The sequence below is a fragment of the Esox lucius genome, chromosome 8 (assembly GCF_011004845.1).
Source record: "Esox lucius isolate fEsoLuc1 chromosome 8, fEsoLuc1.pri, whole genome shotgun sequence".
Taxonomy (NCBI): domain Eukaryota; kingdom Metazoa; phylum Chordata; class Actinopteri; order Esociformes; family Esocidae; genus Esox; species Esox lucius.
The window spans coordinates 24,941,305-24,962,119 of record NC_047576.1 but is presented as its reverse complement, the minus strand read 5'-3'; the positions used below and the strand labels follow the sequence as shown (position 1 = coordinate 24,962,119).

The 20,815-nt window shown below is 42.0% G+C and overlaps 1 protein-coding gene across 1 annotated transcript; it reads right to left on the bottom strand.

Moving 5' to 3' along the window:
- Positions 1-197: 197 nt before the first annotated feature.
- On the bottom strand, positions 198-20,156 carry taf4b (TAF4B RNA polymerase II, TATA box binding protein (TBP)-associated factor). Its single transcript, XM_010872320.4, has 15 exons — positions 19,418-20,156; positions 18,279-18,412; positions 18,060-18,161; positions 17,326-17,484; positions 16,810-16,932; positions 11,637-11,726; positions 11,303-11,467; positions 10,232-10,367; positions 6,966-7,059; positions 6,682-6,851; positions 4,431-4,561; positions 3,859-3,984; positions 3,328-3,384; positions 1,996-2,103; positions 198-652 (listed from the first exon to the last, which is right to left on the bottom strand). The coding sequence occupies exons 1-15, from the start codon at positions 19,944-19,946 to the stop codon at positions 509-511; spliced, it is 2,268 nt and encodes a 755-aa protein (XP_010870622.2). The 5' UTR covers positions 19,947-20,156; the 3' UTR covers positions 198-508.
- Between the last annotated feature and the right edge of the window lie 659 nt (positions 20,157-20,815).

Below are 20,815 nucleotides of genomic sequence, written 5' to 3'. Positions count from 1 at the left end.
GAATCTCTTAAAACAGCCAATACACCCAACCCTGAGACGCGCACACACACCCCGAAGGACCCAGATTTCCTGCAAGCAATTACCTAAAGGTTAGAATTATTCACAAAAAAATCTTAATGCATGAGTAATATGGAAATATGCTGTAAAACTACACAATTGAGCAGCCCACTAGGTTTGCAATTAATATAGTCATTTAATTAATCACAGGTTTACATCAGGCCAAAAATCTGAGATAAGAATGGCTGAAATAGAGATCAGTTTGGGATTGAAATGAAACCACAGCAAAAACAAGAAGGGGAAATAAAGAACACAGTAAACTGACATCAACAACCCATTGAATCCCACTAAGGGTCGAAGATCACTTGTTATCCTGCTAGCCTGAATCTGTCAGCATGTAAATACCAGCAGAGGTGGGTGACTGACTGCAGAGAATGGAAAGGCACACGGAATCCAGCACAAAATAGTGGGAGGTTCTCAGGCATTGAACCACATCTTGTTTGTGTGTTTGTTAACTAAGCAGGGCCTTGTAGAGCACCAGAGAGTGTCGCAGAGGAGGGTCTTGCTCCAGGCAGAACAGAAGGTCCCTCAGAGAGACCCGGGTCACCCGCTGAAACGAAACCCGCGGTACAGGCACGGTACCACCAGGAACCACCTGAGAAAATGGAGGGGTGGTGAAGAGATGAATACAGCCACTGAAATAGCAAAAGGGTTATCGATGTATACAAGAAGACCAAAAGCTTCCTAAACATTTTCATAACACCACTATGCCAATTTGCCCCCATTTTTCCATTCACATTCTGAACCACTAGAGCAACACAGAGAAAATTAGAAAGGTTAGCCTTTAGTGCTGCAGAGAAATGACACGGAGAGAGGGCAGGAGAGGAAAACACCTCAGGCAGTAGGGTCCTCTGGGTAATGCAGTTCAAAGGCAGCAGTTAACAGAGCTTCATCTCTAAATCAATTGCTTGCAGGGCAATGGATTTAAATAAACAGAGTTAAATTAGACACTCATTAACCTAAACTAACCGTCCTGCGCATGTCTGCTCTTCTGCGATACAGTCTGCCCTGAATGTTGTTTCTTTAACGGAGTAGGGTTTCCCATCAAAAGTGTCCAATCATTTTAACCAATGGGATAAATCTGAAAACAATATCTGCATTTTGACCATTGTAGGAAAGTCTCCTCTTGGAGGAGAGTGCATTTTCCAGCCAGCAGTTGTGATTGAGCTTGCAGATAACAACCTTCCAAAGAGAACCATTAGGGCACAACAAGACAATGCAACACTGTCCAACATCTGACCCAACCACCCCGGACCACTGCTCATATTTTAGTATAAGCTTTTTTTATTAATGTAAAATACGTGTTTTTGTTTCTCAAATGTCGACAGAGCATTGAGTACTGAGAGAATGTGAATATACTGTGTGCATACAGTTAATATATATTTTGTTTTCATATTATGCATTATCATTAGTTTGCTTTATTGGAGTGAAACAGATTTATTTATTCAGCTCAGACATGCTTAGTAATTTTTTGAAAATTCACAGACTTTGTCAAAACCTATAGATTTAATTCATTTAACCAAAACATGCATTGTTCAGCACTTATTATGATAAGTTACTTTCTGGACATAACATAATATAATGTATGTTACTATATAACAAATAATGTTAGAAGACCAAACTCAGAGATTCATAAAGACATAAAGAATTATATTTTTCACCCACTCTGGGCACAAAACCCTAACAATTTAGTTGTTTTCATAACATCAGGGCTTTTCAAAAACAAATTCCTTCAAAATATTAGTAAAACAATTGTATATATTAGCTTAGCACTACACAGAAAAATAAAGACAAAAACCTCTGAGGGTGAACACAGGCATTCCTTTCCCACTTGGCACTCCAAAAAGCATCAATAAATCACTCAAAAAGTACATAAACAAGCCATATACAGCAAAATACACCCAGTGATAACCAAGAACATCCTTCCATTTCCAGTACCTGACTTCCAGCTGAGTCCAGGGGTCTTTTCTTGCGTGGTCCGATGGCAGCAAGGGCGGTGAGGTTGGCTTCTCTGTGCTCTAACTGAGCTTGTTCCAACTGCTGTAACTAAACAGACCGAGAGAGAGAGTGCAGGTTTTGGGAAAGTGCTCGACAAGGAAATACTAAAACACTGTCCATCTGAGGCCATATCTATAGAGCGATAAACAGCAGGCCAGGCCAATTAAATAATACACCAGAGACATGTTAAAAGAAAATAGAACTTTCTAGATTATGTAGACAATTTCACAGGCTACACACACACACACACACGGCTATCCTCATGGGAACCAGAAAATAGAAATTGCATGCTCCCTTGCCCTAATCTTAATCCTAAACCTAACCTTAACCTCAATAAAGTAACATTTATGCCTAAACTTTACCTAGATGTAATGCCTAACCTTAACCCTAAACTTAACCAACAATGCCTGGACCTTAAAGAAACACCAATTCTAACTAAAAAATGAATTGTAAGTTTGACCCTAAACCTAAACCCTGGCCCGGAAATTTACTTTTGCCTCATGGGGACCGGCAAAAGGTCCCAATGAGTCAATTGTTTTCTGGCTTTACTATACTCATGGGGACATTTGGTCCCCATGAGTATAGTTAGACCTCACACACACACGCATGCACACACGCCTTAATTTAATTCAGCACTGCCTGCTGCAGGCCAGAACTCTACTAGAAACAGGCTTGATTAAAATGAACTTCAATTAGAGCTGCACAAGCTCTGGGACTTGGATGGCGTTGGTAACGTGTGGCGTATAGTCTGATGTGGATGCACGCACACAGAAACACACACTGTGTAAATGAACAGATTTTGTTGGTTTCTGCTTTCGCCGTGGAGAGACCTCTGGGAACATCGTCGCCATAAGCGATCCAACAACAGAGAGAGAGAAAATAACCTCTCAGAGTCCCTCCTCTCATCGCTATATATTACCCCAGTACCTACAGCTGGCTCCATGTCGAATAGCCATGGACCAATCCACCACAACCCCAAGCCAAACATTAAGCAAACACCCTGATTAACTCACAAACATTTGTCGCGAAAATTGCATTGCATTTCAGAATTCCCAAACAGTTAGATGGGGTTCATCCCCACTGCGGCGGTGAGCATTGTCTTCACAGAAGAGAAATAAACGGAAGAACAGAGCTCACTCAGCAGCTATCAGTGAAATCACAGACGGGAAGCGTGTTGTCGCGCCTGGGGACGTCAATCCCGCCAACTGTTTGAAAATGGGTCTGATTGAAGAGTAAAAGCTGGCAGGAGAAATTCAGTGCGAGCAGACACACCTCTCTGGCACGTTGTTTCAGCAGCTGCTGATCGGGGTCCTCAGCATTACAACGACTCTGTGAAGAGGAAAACACACAGGTCAATCACCCTCCCTAACCAAGTCCATTTACACATGCTCAAGACCTGGACTCGTGCCCTTTGTGGGAGACAAAACAACACTGACCTGCACTGAATAGAAAGGGGTGGTAAACAGAAGGAGATAGAAGTGGAATATACACGATTTACAGACAACATAAATGGGGCATCTGTTTCGCGGTTTGGAGGTGGCTTGGTCGTGGTGAGGATTTTCCTGTTAGTCTCCATGGAAAAGATGGCCGGTTACTTGGAGTCACAGCACTGGGAAATAAACTGTCCAGGTGGAGGGATTTACTACTGCCGCCTCTCTAATGATATGTTTTTTGGAACGGGCGTGACCTGGTGGGAGGGGTTGGCCATCTTCCCTGCACACATCCTTAAGGATTGCCTGGGAGACATTCATTCGGGTGGGAGCACTGCTCCCTGTATTTCATCTAGACCATGCAGACAGGTACCCTGGCGATGCGGAGCAGTGCCTCCCTCTCATCATTGTCTCTTCTCTGTTTCTCTAGACGCTCCAGCTCTTCCAGGAAGCGGAGCTGGGAACGAACATCACTGATCTGAACGTGACGGAAGTCCTCCTGCACAGAGAAAACATGATGATTCTTGTGGATGTAAAACTGTAGTGAAAAGTGTTACGGCTATATTGTAATTGCGAAATGGTGTTATGGTCATAACGTTGTAGTAAAAAGGTGTTATTGCTATAGTACAGACGTGAAACGGCGTCATGGGCATAACATTGCAGTGAAATGGTGTCAAAGGAGTAACGTTGCAGTGAAACAGCAAAACAGGCATGGCTGTAACGTTGCAGTGAAACAGCGTCATGGCTGTAATGTGGCAGTGAAACGTTAGAGGAATTCAACCACTGCCTTTCCTGCTCCTGAATGAACCCTTTCTTTGCCCTTTTTAACCTACTTATTGTTTTGTTCATTGGGGGAGGTGGGGATTCACACCATAAGTGACGTTAATGTATATCTTTAGCATCTTTGTAGGGTAGCGTATAGTGATGCAGGGTAGGACAGAACACCTTTAGGGCTAGCTGGCGATGCCGAGCCACGACAGTGACTTTCTCAAGCAGGTCTCGGAGTCGCTCCTGGGTGGCCTGAGACACCAGATTGACCACATCTGACCCAACTTCGGACATTCCCAATGCCTTACCTGCGAGAGAGCGAGAGAGCGGGGATATAGAAACAGAAAATAGATTTTGAAAGAGACAAAAGAGAAGGAGAGGGGAAGGCAGAGAAATAAAGAGAAATGGTGAGGGAAAAAGTTAAGGTTAAGAAAATTCAATTTCTATTCAACATTGCTCCCTGCTGGTGGACAGATCAACGACACCATTCTAAGGCAAAAAAACAAGAAACCAGGCAAGCCTAGATCAGAATATCAAAATATTGCCACCTCGAGATTCAAACCCGGGTCGCTCTTCTTAGCTGGCTCCGCTTACGCGGTCTGGCAACAAATTAGTGCAGCATTTTTTGCCGCAAAGAAACTCTGGGAATAATTGTTTGGCTCTAGCCGAATCACTGTACAGGTGCTGGTCATATAATTAGAATATCATCAAAAAGTTGATATGTCAGTAATTCCATTCAAAAAGTGAAACTTGTACATTTTATTCATTCATTCATTCCACACAGACTGATATGTGTATAATGTTCATTTCTTTTAATTGTGATGATTATAACAACTAATGAAAAAGACCAATAAAAAAAAAAAATGATTTTTTGAAATGTTGGCCAACTGAAAAGTATGAACATGAAAAGTATGAGCATGTACAGCACTCAATACTTAGTTGGGGCTCCTTTTGCCTGAATTACTGCAGCAATGCGGCGTGGCATGGAGTCGATCAGTCTGTGGCACTGCTCAGGTGTTATGAGAGCCCAGGTTGCTTTCAGCTCTTCTGCATTGTTGGGTCTGGCGTATCGCATCTTCCTCTTCACAATACCCCATAGATTTTCTATAGGGTTAAGGTCAGGCGAGTTTGCTGGCCAATTAAGAACAGGGTCCTTAAACCAGGTACTGGTTGCTTTGGCACTGTGTGCAGGTGCCAAGTCCTGTTGGAAAATGAAATCTGCATCTCCATGAAGTTGGTCAGCAGCAGGAAGCATGAAGTGCTCTAAAACTTCCTGGTAGATGGCTGCGTTGACCTCAGAAAACACAGTGGACCAACACCAGCAGATGACATGGCACCCCAAACCATCACTGACTGTGGAAACTTTACACTGGACTTCAAGCAACGTGGATTCTGCCTCTCCTCTCTTCCTCCAGACTCTGGGACATTGATTTCCAAAGGAAATGCAAAATTTACTTTCATCAGAGAACATAACTTCGGACCACTCAGCAGCAGTCCAGTCCTTTTTGTCTTTAACCCAGGCAAGACGCTTCTGACGCTGTGTCTTGTTCAAGAGTGGCTTGACACAAGGAATGCGACAGCTGAAACCCATGTCTTGCATACGTCTGTGCATGGTGGTTCTTGAAGCACTGACTCCAGCTGCAGTACTCTTTGTGAATCTCCCCCACATTTTTGAATGGATTTTGTTTCACAATCCTCTCCAGGGTGCGGTTATCCCTATTGCTTGTACACTTTTTTTCTACCACATCTTTTCCTTCCCTTCGCCTCTCTATTAATGTGCTTGGACACAGAGCTCTGTGAACAGCCAGCCTCTTTAGCTATGACCTTTTGTGTCTTGCCCTCCTTGTGCAAGTTGTCAATGGTTGTCTTTTGGACAGCTGTCATGTCAGCAGTCTTCCCCATGATTGTGTAGCCTACAGAACTAAACTGAGAGACCATTTAAAGGGCTTTGCAGGTGTTTTGAGTTAATTAGCTGATTAGAGTGTGGCACCAGGTGTCTTTGACGATATTCTAATTATATGACCAGCACCTGTATAATTGAATAACACCTACCTGAGGTACAGTCCACCTCTCACACCTGGACCTTCAATAGCAATATTAGTGAGAGGTGGTATTCTGTATAAATGCAATGTCCTACCAAAAACAAACCAACCAAAATATTTTGTTTCGCTCATTATTTCACTTTGCATCATATAGGGGGTCATCCTACTTTGCCAAAAGTTATAAAACACTAATTTAAAATATTATTCTGCATGTTGTATATAAACAGGATATATCCTAAACTCTCAGCAATGTTAGATAAAAAACAAAAAGAAACAGATGGACCATCGAGAACCAAGAGTTTCCTCAAAAGCTGATGGAAATACCAGAATAGACAGATACGTTTGGGGTATTGAGATACATGTATAAAGAGGGGGGTTGTGGATACCGGTATGGAGGATGCATGTATGAAGTGGGCCTGGGGCCAGGAAGGGTTCATCACAACAGGACTGCACCACAGAACCCACTAGTTCAGAGTTGGTTGCTAGGATACGGGCATTCTCCTCCGTCAGGTTGACCCCAGCCATGGAGGCGACGTCGTTTATGTCATCCTCCTCTCTGACATAAACAGTTTAAAGAAATACCTCTCAAGAGAAATGCAGTGTATGGACCCTCTATACAGGTGATACTTTGCACCACACAACAGGCTCTGGTCACCAAAGTAGGCTTTACCTGAAGGAACTAACACTTTCCTTGAACAGGTGTCTCTGGGCTGGAGGGGGTGGGACCTGGAAAGGAGTCCGTCTGACAACAGCACCTAATGGAACTAAGAAGACACGCTGTTTTGGCTCAACACTGTGTTAGACCACCAAATCTTTGCATTTTGCTTGCTTTTCTCTTGGCTTTTCAATTATTGCAACAGCGCAACTTGCACATTTTAATTTTATGTATTCCAGGTCTCATGATTTATTCTTATGGTAATTTGAATCATTCTTCTCCTCATATGAAATTCTCTACACATGTATGGCTTTTGTGCTTAGCTAGTTATGAGCCACACCTTCCCATCTCCTCCAACCCTCCTCTATACGGGAGTAACCGTGACAACAGTTGGTAGAAATTGGTATAGAATGGGTTCTTGGCATACAGTGAGGGGAAAAAAGTATTTGATCCCCTGCTGATTTAGTATGTTTGCCCACTGAAAATGAAATGATCAGTCTATAATTTTAATGGTAGGTTTATTTGAACAGTGAGAGACAGAATAACAACAACAGAAATCCAGAAAAACACAAGTCAAAAATGTTATAAATTGATTTGCATTTTAATGAGTGAAAAAAGTATTCAAGCCCTCTGCAAAACATGACTCAGTACTTGGTGGCAAAACCCTTGTTTGCAATCACAGAGGTCAGACGTTTCTTGTAGTTGGCCACCAGGTTTGCACACATCTCAGGAGGGATTTTGTCCCACTCCTCTTTGCAGATCTTCTCCAAGTCATTAAGGTTTCGAGGCTGACGTTTGGCAACTCGAACCTTCAGCTCCCTCCACAGATTTTCTATGGGATTAAGGTCTGGAGACTGGCTAGGCCACTCCAGGACCTTAATGTGCTTCTTCTTGAGCCACTTGGCCATGTGTTTTGGGTCATTGTCATGCTGGAATACCCATCCACAATCCATGGATGTTCTCACCCAAGATTTGACGTACATGGCCCCGTCCATCGTCCCTTTGATGCAGTGAAGTTGTCCTGTCCCCTTAGCGGAAAAAACACCTCCAAAGCATAATGTTTCCACCTCCATGTTTGAAGGTGGGATGGTGTTTTTGGGGTCATAGCCAGCATTCCTCCTCTAAACACGTTCAAGTTGATGCCAAAGAGCTCGATTTAGGTCTCATCTGACCACAACACTTTCACCCAGTTCTCCTCTGAATCATTCAGATGTTCATTGGCAAACTTCAGATGGGCCTGTACATGTGCTTTCTTGAGCAGGGGGACCTTGCAGGCGCTGCAGGATTTCAGTCCTTCAAGGTGAAGTGGGTTACCAATAGTTTTCTTGGTGACTGTGGTCCCAGCTGCCTTGAGATCATTGACAAGATCAAGCCCTCCCTTTAAGAGTGTGCTCCTAATCTCAGCTCGTTACATGTATAAAAGATACCTGGGAGCCAGAAATCTTTCTGATTGAGAGGGGATCAAATATTTATTTCAGTCAATTAAAAAAATATTAAATGCGTTTTTCTGGATTTTTTTGTTGTTATTCTGTGTCTCACTGTTCAAATAAACCTACCATTAAAATTATAGACTGATAATTTCTTTGTCAGTGGGCAAATGTACAAAATCAGCAGGGGATCAAATACGTTTTCCCCTAACTGTACATAGTGGGGCAAAAAAGTATTTAGTCAGCCACCAATTGTGCAAGTTCTCCCACTTAAAAAGATGAGAGGCCTGTAATTTTCATCATAGGTACACTTCAACTACGAGAGACAAAATTTGATTTTTTTTCCCAGAAAATCACATTGTAGGATTTTTTATGAATTCATTGGTAAATTCCTCGGTAAAATAAGTATTTGGTCACCTACAAACAAGCAAGATTTCTGGCTATCACAGACCTGTAACTTCTTCTTTAAGAGGCTCCTCTGTCCTCCACTCGTTACCTGTATTAATGGCACCTGTTTGAACTTGTTATCAGTACAAAAGACCTGTCCACAACCTCAAACAGTCACACTCCAAACTCCACTATGGCCAAGACCAAAGAGCTGTCAAAGGACACCAGAAATTAAATTGTAGACCTGCACCAGGCTGGGAAGACTGAATCTGCAATAGGTAAGCAGCTTGGTGTGAAGAAATCAACTGTGGGAGCAATTATAAGAAAATGGAAAACATACAAGACCACTGATAATCTCCCTCGATCCGGGGCTCCACGCAAGATCTCACCCCGTGGGGTCAAAATGATCACAAGAACGGTGAGCAAAAATCCCAGAACCACACGGGGGGACCTAGTGAATGACCTGCAGAGAGCTGGGACCAAAGTAACAAAGGCTACCATCAATAACACACTACACCGCCAGGGACTCAAATCCTGCAGTGCCAGACGTGTCCCCCTGCTTAAGCCAGTACATGTCCAGGCCCGTCTGAGGTTTGCTAGAGAGCATTTGGATGGTCCAGAAGAGAATTGGGAGAATGTCATATGGTCAGATGAAACCAAAATAGAACTTTTTGGTAAAAACTAAACTTGTCGTGTTTGGAGGAGAAAGAATGCTGAGTTGCATCCAAAGAACAGTTACTAGATCTCAACCCCATAGAAAATATTTGGAGGGACTTGAAAGTCTGTGTTTCCCAGCGACAGCCCCAAAACATTACTGCCCTAGAGGAGATCTGCATTGAGGAATGGGCCAAAATACCAGCAACAGTGTGTGAAAACCTTGTGAAGACTTACAGAAAACGTTTGACCTCTGTCATTGCCAATAAAGGGTATATAAAAAAGTATTGAGATGAACTTTTGTTATTGACCAAATACTTATTTTCCACCATAACTTACCAATAAATTCATAAAAAATCCTACAATGTGATTTTCTGGATATTTGTTTTCTCATTCTGTCTCTCATAGTTGAAGTGTACCTATTATGAAAATTACAGGCCTCTCTCATCTTTTTAAGTGGGAGAACTTGCCCAATTGGTGGCTGACTAAATTATTTTTTGCCCCACTGTATCTGGTAAAATAATGGTAAAAGGTGCTCTATTAGGTGTAGACGAAACTAGATTCCTAAGAAAGAACAGGAGACCGACATTCCAAAGCTAGTGGCCTAATCAGATGTAAAGGACAGCATTCTAAACACAGAATCAAATAAACTTGCTAAATTAATCAGAACTAACAAACATGCCAAATATGTTTAAATCAAATCATTACATAAAATATTTTTTTATTTGAAATGTTATCTATTTGAAATGGAGACCCTGGTTTGGCAGCGGTATAGGGTGAACAGCGGTTGTGGTGCTGTGTTCTACATCTAACCTGTGTTCTGGTGCTGTCCTGACTGTAGGACCATCGGTTTGGCTAGGCTCCGGTTCTGAACAGACACGTATGTACGGGCTGGGCCAGAAGATGTCACAGTAGGTTTACACACCACACCTCCAGGCTGCTGAATCACCTGGCAGGGACAGACAACCAGACAACCATCAAAATGGATCCGATCTACTTAAGCAATGAAAAATTATGCACTGTATATATTTATTTGATTGGCCTATATTACATTAAAACATTTAACCTAAAACAGCAAAATAATATAATGTTTGAACACAAATACAGATTATGGAAGTCAATCATGCGTGACTTGATTTAGTTATGCATTTCAAATATGAACAGTCCATGGATATTGCATCCCCTCCCAAAAATCAGACATTTCCAAAATAGGTTTACAATGGTTTCCTGTTGTACTGAATGATTGTCAAATAGATAATTCAAGCCATATTCTGGCAAAAAAAAAGCAGGATTCATTTGTTTTAATAACCACCAGAGGGCAAAACAATCTTGAAAAATGTTAGTAATCAGAACAGAAAGTTCACCAGACATCCGCTTCAGGGAGCACTAACTCAACAGCCGTTGATAGTTGCATTGTCAGCTGCATGATTTGACTGTGTAATTGGTTTACCAAGAGATGACCTTCTGCCAGAGCTCTGTTGTTACAACAGGCCCTATGAGTTTCACCTTGGTGGGAAAGGGACACGTGTGTGTGGGAAAGGAATGAGACGCGTATGCGCGATCGCAAAGTGGGAACTAATGAAAATCCTAATTTTGGTCGCTGTATCTGTAACCTAGTTAGTCCTCGGCCTAGGCCCTAACTAGATTAGGCTTTCCCTTAGGCCCCAAGTGTGGGAGAGAGTGGAAATAAAGACAAAGTGCAGAGGAAAACTTAGAGGTACATTGCCTTCGCACAACAGGGGCTGCACAACACAATGACATAACTGGATTAGCATGTGAACCTGCGGAGAAGACCTACGATATCAAGACTAGACCATTAGAGTGGGTACATTCTGGAGAACCTACAAGCCGTGTGAAATGAGGCGCTCGAAGTATGTGGCTTACCAGAGCAGTAGACTTCATTGGTTGGCCACTGGCAGTGTTGAGGTGGGCAGGCCTGGCATTGGTGGAAAGGAGGGCAGGGGTGCGGCCAGAAGCCTTGGATTGGTAGACCTCCTGGATGAAGAGCTGTGGGTTGGGTGTGAGCTGCCTCAAAACTGGAAGACTTTTCTGGAAGCATGGAGAACAGAGTAGAGAGAAAGGAGAGAGAGTAGACAGGGAGAAGACAGAGGAGATAGAAGAGAAAAAGTTTAGGTCAGAATGTTCAGTTAGTAACAAGCTGAGTTGAATTAACCGGTCATTGGTTCTAAATGCTTTTGCCGTTTCTTAGTCACTTCACCTTGAGGAAAGGCACCAGGTATGGCTGAGGAGAGGACTTGAGCTCCCGGTACAGCTGGTCAGTAAACTCCTCAGGCTCAAGTCTCCCATCCTACAGCACAGAAGCCAATGGGTCAGAAAAAAAAAAAAGCAGTTAAATGACAGTTGAACATTTGAGTGGTTCAATGTATTCAATGACACGATTCCCTTATATAACTCTGAGCCAAGTGTGAACCAATAAAACATTTTAATATAAAAACAAACAAAATCTGATAACATTTGCTCACAGGGAGGAGGAAGACCCCTTTATTTCCTGCTTGTTGAACACAGTGCATAGGATACAAATTAGTCTTACTCAGCAATGTGGATTTATTGGCTCAGTCGTTTCCTCTCATGGCCTCTTCAATCACTGCTATGCAGATGACAACTATTTTTCTCCCCCCACATTCCTTCTGACAATCAGGTGTCCCAATATATTTTTGCAGGCCTGGCATACATCTCTGCTTGTCAGACCACTGCCTCAACAAGATGCAGCTGCTCCTCTTCCGTGGGGAGGCCAGTCCACTCTAAGACCTCTCCGCCAAGGTGGACAACTCTCAGCAAACATCAAAAGTATGACCTCACCTGGCACAGGAAGGGGTGCAGGGCTCGGTCATCACATCTGGATGACTGCGACGCTCCTGTCAATATGGCTCCCCACCTGTGACATGAAGCCCTCTGCAACTTCTCCAGAACACCACAGCCACTGGCTTCTAGATGAAACCTCATCCATTTAAGACTATGGTTATTAACTACAGAACTTCCACTACAAGCGGAACTGCCTGTCGCTACCTTCAGGCTATGCGCAAAGCCTACATCCATACCCAATCGCTTTGTTATGCAACCTCTGGTTTCGTTCCCTAAGTTAATAAGTCGGTGAGGTTATCCAAATAAATGAAAACACACTCCTAATTAAAATATGACTTATGACAGCTGAATGGCTGCATGCACGTCAGAAATCCATTTCAGCAAAAACCACTGCATTTTGGACTTTGAGACTGTGACATTTGAAATAATACCTTTGATGCCCATATCTTTTAGGTGTTACCCTCTCACAAGCGTTAGAGAGGTGGGGAGAGTGATGATCATTTCTTTTAGGGTGAAAGTAAATGTTGTAGATTCACTTTCTTTCAGAATTAATACAACTAAATAATGGGTTACATATTTGGAAGATTTCTTGTATTGCTTTTATTCTTTTTGTCTAATAAAATATTTGAAAGAAAAATAGTATTCCTCAACACACACAAAATCAAGCTTGATTAAATGTGGGATCTGTGTCAGGTCATTGACACGCACACCCACCCTAGAATGGAGGCCACCAACTGTGATCAAACACTGTTCTGAGAATCAAGTATCTTGACACAGATCAGATCTCAGTTATTGGATCCCACTTGGATCCGTGAAGACTCATGGTGTAAACAGGGAAATCACTATTCTACCTTCTGATTGACCCTCTTTTCCCAGAACCAGAGTGAGTGGATTGGTAATGGATCAGACATGAGAGTACGATAAATGACATTCAGGACCATCCACCCACACACCTCCCTTGTTTTTGGTAACACTGTCTGGCATTGCAGGTGTTGCTTCAGTGTTAGCCAAAACAGATATTGCCAAATCAAAATGAACAATATCTCCCAGGCTCTGCCCAACCCAGCTTCTGACACCAGGCTATACCAGACGTGGCCAACATACATCCAACCAAATTCTCCTGTTTTTCAGATTTCACACATAACCATGGAGTCACATCGTGTTACTAAACTGGCAAACAAATATTCTAAGTGAATGAGGATACAAGCAAAAGTGAACCAGTGAACAGTGACATTGTGCAAATAAACAATGATGAACAATGTTAGCAAGTCATCCTAACACAGCTATTTGACTCAAACACATTACTCAGCACATTACTCAGTAGTTTTTCCACAGTACAGACCGTATACATACAAATCCTGATGTTGTACATCTCCAAAAATGGCAGCTGTTAACTTTAAGGCAACTAAAGTAAAACCCAAGACATTATCTGAACAACAAGGTGCAGTCATTGAAATTCCAGTGGTTATATATATATATATATATATATATATATATATATATATATATATATATATATATATATATATATATATATATATATATATATATATATATATATATATATATATATATATATATATATATATATATATATATATATATATATATATATATATATATATATATATATATATATATATATATATATATATATATATATATATATATATATATATATATAACCAAGTAAACCAACCTGAAACAAGGCTGAAAACTTGGAGTATCCCATCCTTGTCGCCATTGTTTACAGTAATTTCCAGATGAACAGAAGAGAAAAGCTGTCGTAGATAAAGTTTGAGATAAATTGGTTTTGTTCGTGTTGCAGAGACACCAACAGGCCTAGAAACTGAAAAAATTTCTCACTGCCCTTCTCTGAAAAAGCCCTTATTCTAGTCAGCCTGCACCAAATGTTCTCTAAACACCCTGAAAGGCTCATAGGAAGACATAACAAAATACAGCATCTATAAAATTGCTCTTCCACCGAATTAAGCACTACTACAAGATATGACAAATATCCATTAACATTCAGGTTGAGACCATTAAACCACAACTGAAAACAGGGCTGCTGATAATATGAAATAAAACTATGGCCCGATATATTGTGGTGTTAAAATGTTGCTCAGTTGCGACCTGATCTATTCCAGGTAAAACCATCCCACACCAAAGCACCTCCAGCCGGTACAGTGGACAACAGTCAGCCAAATCCAGGTGCAGGGACGTGCTGCTTATGACAAATCCTGAATGCCTTCAGCATTTATCAACAGGAAGCACTACGTCACACCAGGCATTGTTGCATCGCCTGCACGAGAATATTATTATTTTTTTGGCCGATATATTCATCCGCAATAGCTCCGTGACAAGGACTGACCAAATTGTGCATCCCCAATACAATGGGGAGAACAAGTATTCAATACACTGCCGATTTTGCAGGTTTTCCCACTTACAAAGCATGTAGAAGTCTGTAATTTTTATCATAGGTACTCTTCTACTGTGAGTGAAGGAATCAAAATCAAAATCCAGAAAATAACATTGTATGACTTTTAAGTATTTGATACATCAGAAAAGCAGAACTTAATATTTGGTACAGAAACCTTTGTTTGCAATTACAGAGATCATACGTTTCCTGTAGTTCTTGACCAGGTTTGCACACACTGCAGCAGGGATTTTGGCCCACTCCTCCATACAGACCTTCTCCAGATCCTTCAGATTTCGGGGCTGTCGCTGGGCAATACGGACTTCCAGCTCCCTCCAATGATTTTCTATTGGGTTCAGGTCTGGAGACTGGCTAGGCCACTCCAGGAACTTGAGATGCTTCTTATGGAGCCACTCCTTAGTTGCCCTGGCTGTGTGTTTCGGGTCATTGTCATGCTGGAAGACCCATCCACGGCCCATCTTCAATGCTCTTACTGAGGGAAGGTTGTTGGCCAAGATCTCATAATACATGGCCCCATCCATCCTCCCCTCAATACGGTGCAGTCGTCCTGTCCCCTTTGCAGAAAAGCATCCCCAAAGAATGATGTTTCCACCTCTATGCTTCACAGTTGGGATGGTGTTCTTGGGGTTGTACTCATCCTTCTTCTTCCTCCAAACACGGCAAGTGGAGTTTAGACCAAAAAGCTCTATTTTTGTCTCATCAGACCACATGACCTTCTCCCATTCCTCCTCTGGATCATCAAGATGGTCATTGTCAAACTTTAGACGGGCCTGGACATGCCCTGGCTTGAGCAGGGGGACCTTGCGTGCGCTGCAGGATTTTAATCCATGACGGCATAGTGTGTTACTAATGGTCTTTGAGACTGTGGTCCCAGCTCACTTCAGGTCATTGACCAGGTCCTGCCGTGTAGTTCTGGGCTGGTCCCTCACCTTCCTCATGATCATTGATGCACCACGAGGTGAGATCTTGCATGGAGCCCCAGACTGAGGGAGATTGACTGTCATCTTGAACTTCTTCCATTCTCTAATAATTGCAGCAACAGTTGTTGCCTTCTCACCAAGCTGCTTGCCTATTGTCCTGTAGCCCATCCCAGCCTTGTGAAGGTCTACAATTTTATCCCTGATTTTCTTACACAGCTCTCTGGTCTTGGCCATTGTGGAGAGGTTGGAGTCTGTTTGATTGTGTGGACAGGTGTCTTTTATACAGGTAATGAGTTCAAACAGGTACAGTTAATACAGGTAATGAGTGGAGAACAGGAGGGCTTCTTAAAGAAAAACTAACAGGTCTGTGAGAGCCGGAATTCTTACTGGTTGGTAGGTGATCAAATACTTATGTCATGCAATAAAAGGCAAATTAATTATTTAAAAATGTGATTTTCTGGATTTTTCCTCACAGTTGAAGTGTACCTATGATAAAAATGATAGACCTTTACATGCTTTGTAAGTAGGAAAACCTGCAAAATCGGCAGTGTATCAAATACTTGTTCTCCCCACTGTATGCGGTTCTACTGAACGTAGCATCACTAACAACACTGTAGCTGATCAGATATTTTTTGTGGGTTTGTCGCAACAAGCTTGGTAGACCCCAGACGGTTGTGTCTAAAAAATCTTATGAGGACAGACATTTGAGATACAGGAACCAACTCATCTGGGAATGACGATTATACCAGGCTTAGGTCACTCATTTTTCCCATTCTAACATTCAATCGAACAATAACTGAATGGCTCAAAGCCTGTTTGCATGCTTTGTATACACTGGACAAAAATATAAAACAATGTTTTGATGCCATTTTCTGAAATAAAATAATCCCAGAAATGTTCCATCCACAGAAAAAACGTCCACCTCACGTGACTTATCAAGAAGCTGATAGAACCACATGATCAATGCACAGGTGCCCTTTGTGCTGGGGACAATAAAATGCTACTGACAATGTGTACATTTTTTGTGTGTGCCATTAATATTTCTGTTTTTTGTGGCAAGCGACGTAGAAAGGGACCATTTTCTGGTACGAAATTAAGTACCAAATAAACTTTGTTGAGTATATATAAAATGCTAAATATTGTATTGCAATATATGCAATAGATTTAGCCATCTTAAATAATATGGTCAAGGTGTGTGTGTGTGTGTTTACCAGCAGGCTCTTGACAAGCTCTCTGACATTTTTTGCCATGTCAAAAGAGTGGGTTCCACTAGAGGCCAGCTTGATCAACGTCACCAAGAAGTTCTTACACTTCTTCACGTTCTCCAGGACCTCCTGAATAGAGATCATAGGAGAACAGGTCAGAGGGCACACTTACCAACAGAAAGAAATACTACACACTAAACTTTGTGAAACGGTTACATCAAAAACCTAGAGAGCTGACCACATCCCTATCTACAATCAGAACATTGTATTTTCGGTTTGACAATATACATTTCTATATGAACATCCCGAAATATCAAACACCATAACAAACATTACAGATGCTATTCAATGCCTGCTTTTGAGAAGATCACAAACATCATGGGTAACTGGCTGATCTACTGGTTTAATGAATCAATAGATATAATTTATGGTAATTTGTCGATAAGTCAGGAGTCGCCTGGAGCTGTCTGATCCACTCGACCAAGACCAATTGCTTTAGACAATCCCGGTCAAAGGTCTCACAGGTGTGATGCTGGGGGTTGTGGCCTTGGGAGTGTTGGTAAGTTTGTTTGGTATGATGAGAGAACTGGGTCCAGGACAGGTGACTGGAACTACTGGGCGAATCACAGGCTGAGGGGTCAGGCTCTGGCTGGTTGAAGGGGTCGGAGCAACACCTACCGCCTGGAGCAGAGTATACACAAACATTTGAAAAGAGTGGTAATGTCCAGTATTAAAGGGGGATAATGACAAATATCTAAAAATGTTTCTACGTTTATAAATTCCTTGAAGTGTTTGTTGGACTTTATGCATGCAACCTTCTCACACGAGGAGAAGGGGGTTGGGCACACACGAGCGTTACATTACTTTGCAACCACGAAATCCATTTGATAAAATTGTGTAGAATAACGATAACCTACATGAGAATAATGCATGTTCTGTCACAGTGAAACACAAAAATGGAGAATCCCAATCAATTGTGGCTCATACTATATACATTTTTATGTAATAAATGTCAGTTACGGGTTTTAAAGCTAATATTTTCAAATATTTCCACCAAAGATGGCTCGTTGGCTTCTGCATTTAGCCTACGAGCCATCTATGGAGGAGATGTTGGAAAGGAATTTACACAAACCTTCCCCTTTAACCCACTATATAAACCACTCATTATTCCCTTATCATAACAACACAAGAATAACACTGTAAATCATTCACTAAACCAGACCTTGACCAGCTGCTGGGACCGGAGATTAGCATACCTTAATAGTTCTTTGGGCTGTGGTCTCAAGGGGGATAGGAGGTGGGAGCATCCTGATCACCGCTGGATTATCTGCTTTTCTCACAACAGCTGCCGTGGACACCTACAACAACACAACATCTGGCTTTGTTTTCACATTAAGAGCTTGAATCCAATGCACACACATTACAGGAAAGTACATAATATACAATAGGTCACAAATTGCCAAACAAACACACACCTGTGTAGCAGGTGGCCTGGTGATAGGAGCAGCCCCGATGCCAGCACTTCTGGCCACAAGGCCCTGGGCTTGAGCTAAGGCTTGTTGGGACACGAGCATCAGCTGACCACTGTCACTACGAATGAGCACCATGCCTACAGACAGACCACGTCACATTAAAGGGCACATTATTTAAAAGTTGATTAAGATCACTGTATTTGTCAACACGCAGTGTCCTAAACTTGCCTTTTACTTTTAGCCATACTTCTTCTAAAGGCATTAGAGAAGTGTTTGGTGCTCCCTGGGGAACTGTTGTTTCCAGGGTTTGCCAGTTCTCTTCATGCATTACTTTTCATGTTAGTTTCGAGATTTGAACTTGCAACCTGTTCCTGTCTTACATCATTAGCCGCTAGTCTACATGTTGCCTCACAAGTGTGCCTTTAGAGGACCTCTAAACACAGAGTAATTAGCAATGAGACATTTCTTAATTCCTTGTGTCCTCAGGTTGCGACCTGCTCTCGATAACTACTCAGTGGAGCTGTTAACAGTTACCTTGCCCATGCCTGACAGCGGTTCTAGAGTCCTACGATACTTCATGAAAAGGTTTTCAAAACATATGTCTCTTTTATATCAGAGAAATCATTTATCAAATAAAAACAATGCACTTAATGTCGCATATTTGTACTGATATATACACTGGGTGCCTCCAACTGAGGAACAACTGTGGCTCTAAAATCTATTCAACCACTCTTGGACTTTCTATTGTGCAACAGCATTAAATCAAAATTGATTTAATCTAGGGTTTTATCAATGATCTACGAAAAAAGTCCACATACAAAATGTATAACTTCTAGTATTGATACTCAATGTATGCAAGCAATAATGTATGCGTCCCCCTGAATATTAGCGTTAGGTAAATTACTAAATGTAAAATAACTTATTGGACTTAGAATGCAGGTGTCAAGGACGATGGTAAACCTGAGACGTTCAATGAGTTTTGAAAAGGAGGTGAGAAAAAAATTTAAGGAACCAGGGAAAGCCAAAAAGTTTGTGCGAAAACCTCATTCTTAACCCAATTTTTGGAATGTCACTACTACTATACTTACCTCCACTTCGCTGTTTTGGTGTAAGTCATCGGTGATGCCTGCGCTGGTACTCACCTGGCGGGATTTGAAAGTTGGCTGGAAGCTGAACAGACGTGGCCTGTGGGGGTTTGATGGTTGCAGCTGGTTGCTGAATGGAAGTTGCTCTCGGCACAGCTATGATTTTACTCGGGTTCATGCGGGCCAGTACCGGTTGTGCGCTCACCGTCACTACTGGAGAGCTCACTCTCGACCCCACGAGCAAAGGAGAAATTGGTCTTGGTCCCTTGGTTGTAATCACCAACTTTGTAGCCGTGTTACTTAAGGTCGGGTTTACGGCTGTGGTAATAGGTTGAGTGCTTGCCAGAACAGGTGAGATGGCCACGGTGGAGGTGGTAACAGCGTGAGTCACTAACAGGGGCTGGTCGGTGGAATTGGCAGCATTTTGCGGCTTTGTTTGACCATGGTCATGGACGTGGGCAGAGGATTCTACTGGAACTTTCACCGAGCACGCAGAAGTGACCGAGGTATTAGCGGTTCCACTTTCTCCATTTGGCTTACTTAAGCAGGTTTTCTTTTCCTGATTTTGAGTTTCGATGGATGACATGTTGAAATGCAAATATTAACTGAAATGCAGTAACATAGTTTAACCAACAAAAAAAACAGCAAACTCGTTGTTTTAATTATCTACCAACAGGGCAATATATATTTAGCCTTAGATATTAATTATTAGTCTATACCCGGCATATAGCATTGCCATGCTGTTTCTTTTTATTCTACACCGAACTCGAACAGACCGAGGGATTCCTCTTATTAATATGCCATTGAGACACCTGCACCGGATAATTGGTGCTACCTTCAAGTCAATCATTTTAACTTCAGCGATTCTGGGAAGACCCTAGAATCATCCATTAGCTATTCTCTTTAATGTAGGAATTTTCAACCTGGCACTGGCCCAGGCGGTTCCAACGTGCTTCAAGACCGCAACCATTGTGCCAGTGCCACACTGCCCTGCAAAGTCTGATAATGGTTTTCAGTTGTTACAGGTACTTGTCTACCTTGGGAACCTCACTGCTGCTATCCCTGCATTACAGTTGCACATGCACCTTGCACATTCAATTTGCCCTAATTGCACATTTAGAATTGCCATCGTACTTGCGTTTTTCAGTTGTTACATATACAGTTAAGTCCGGGAATAACTGGACGCTGACACAAGTTTTATTTTGGCTGTTTACCAAAATATATATTTAAGTAACAGTTAAATTAATGTGCTTAAAGTGCAGTCTCTAAACTTTAATTTGAATGTATTCACATCCAAATTGGAGGAAGGGTTTAGGAATTACAGCTCATAGCCCCCCTCTTTTTCAAGGGACCTAAAGTAATTGGACAAAAGCTGTTTCATGGGTAGGTGTGGGCTATTCCCTCATTGTTTCTTCATGAAAAAGCAGATAAAAGGTCAGGAGTTGATTCCAGGTG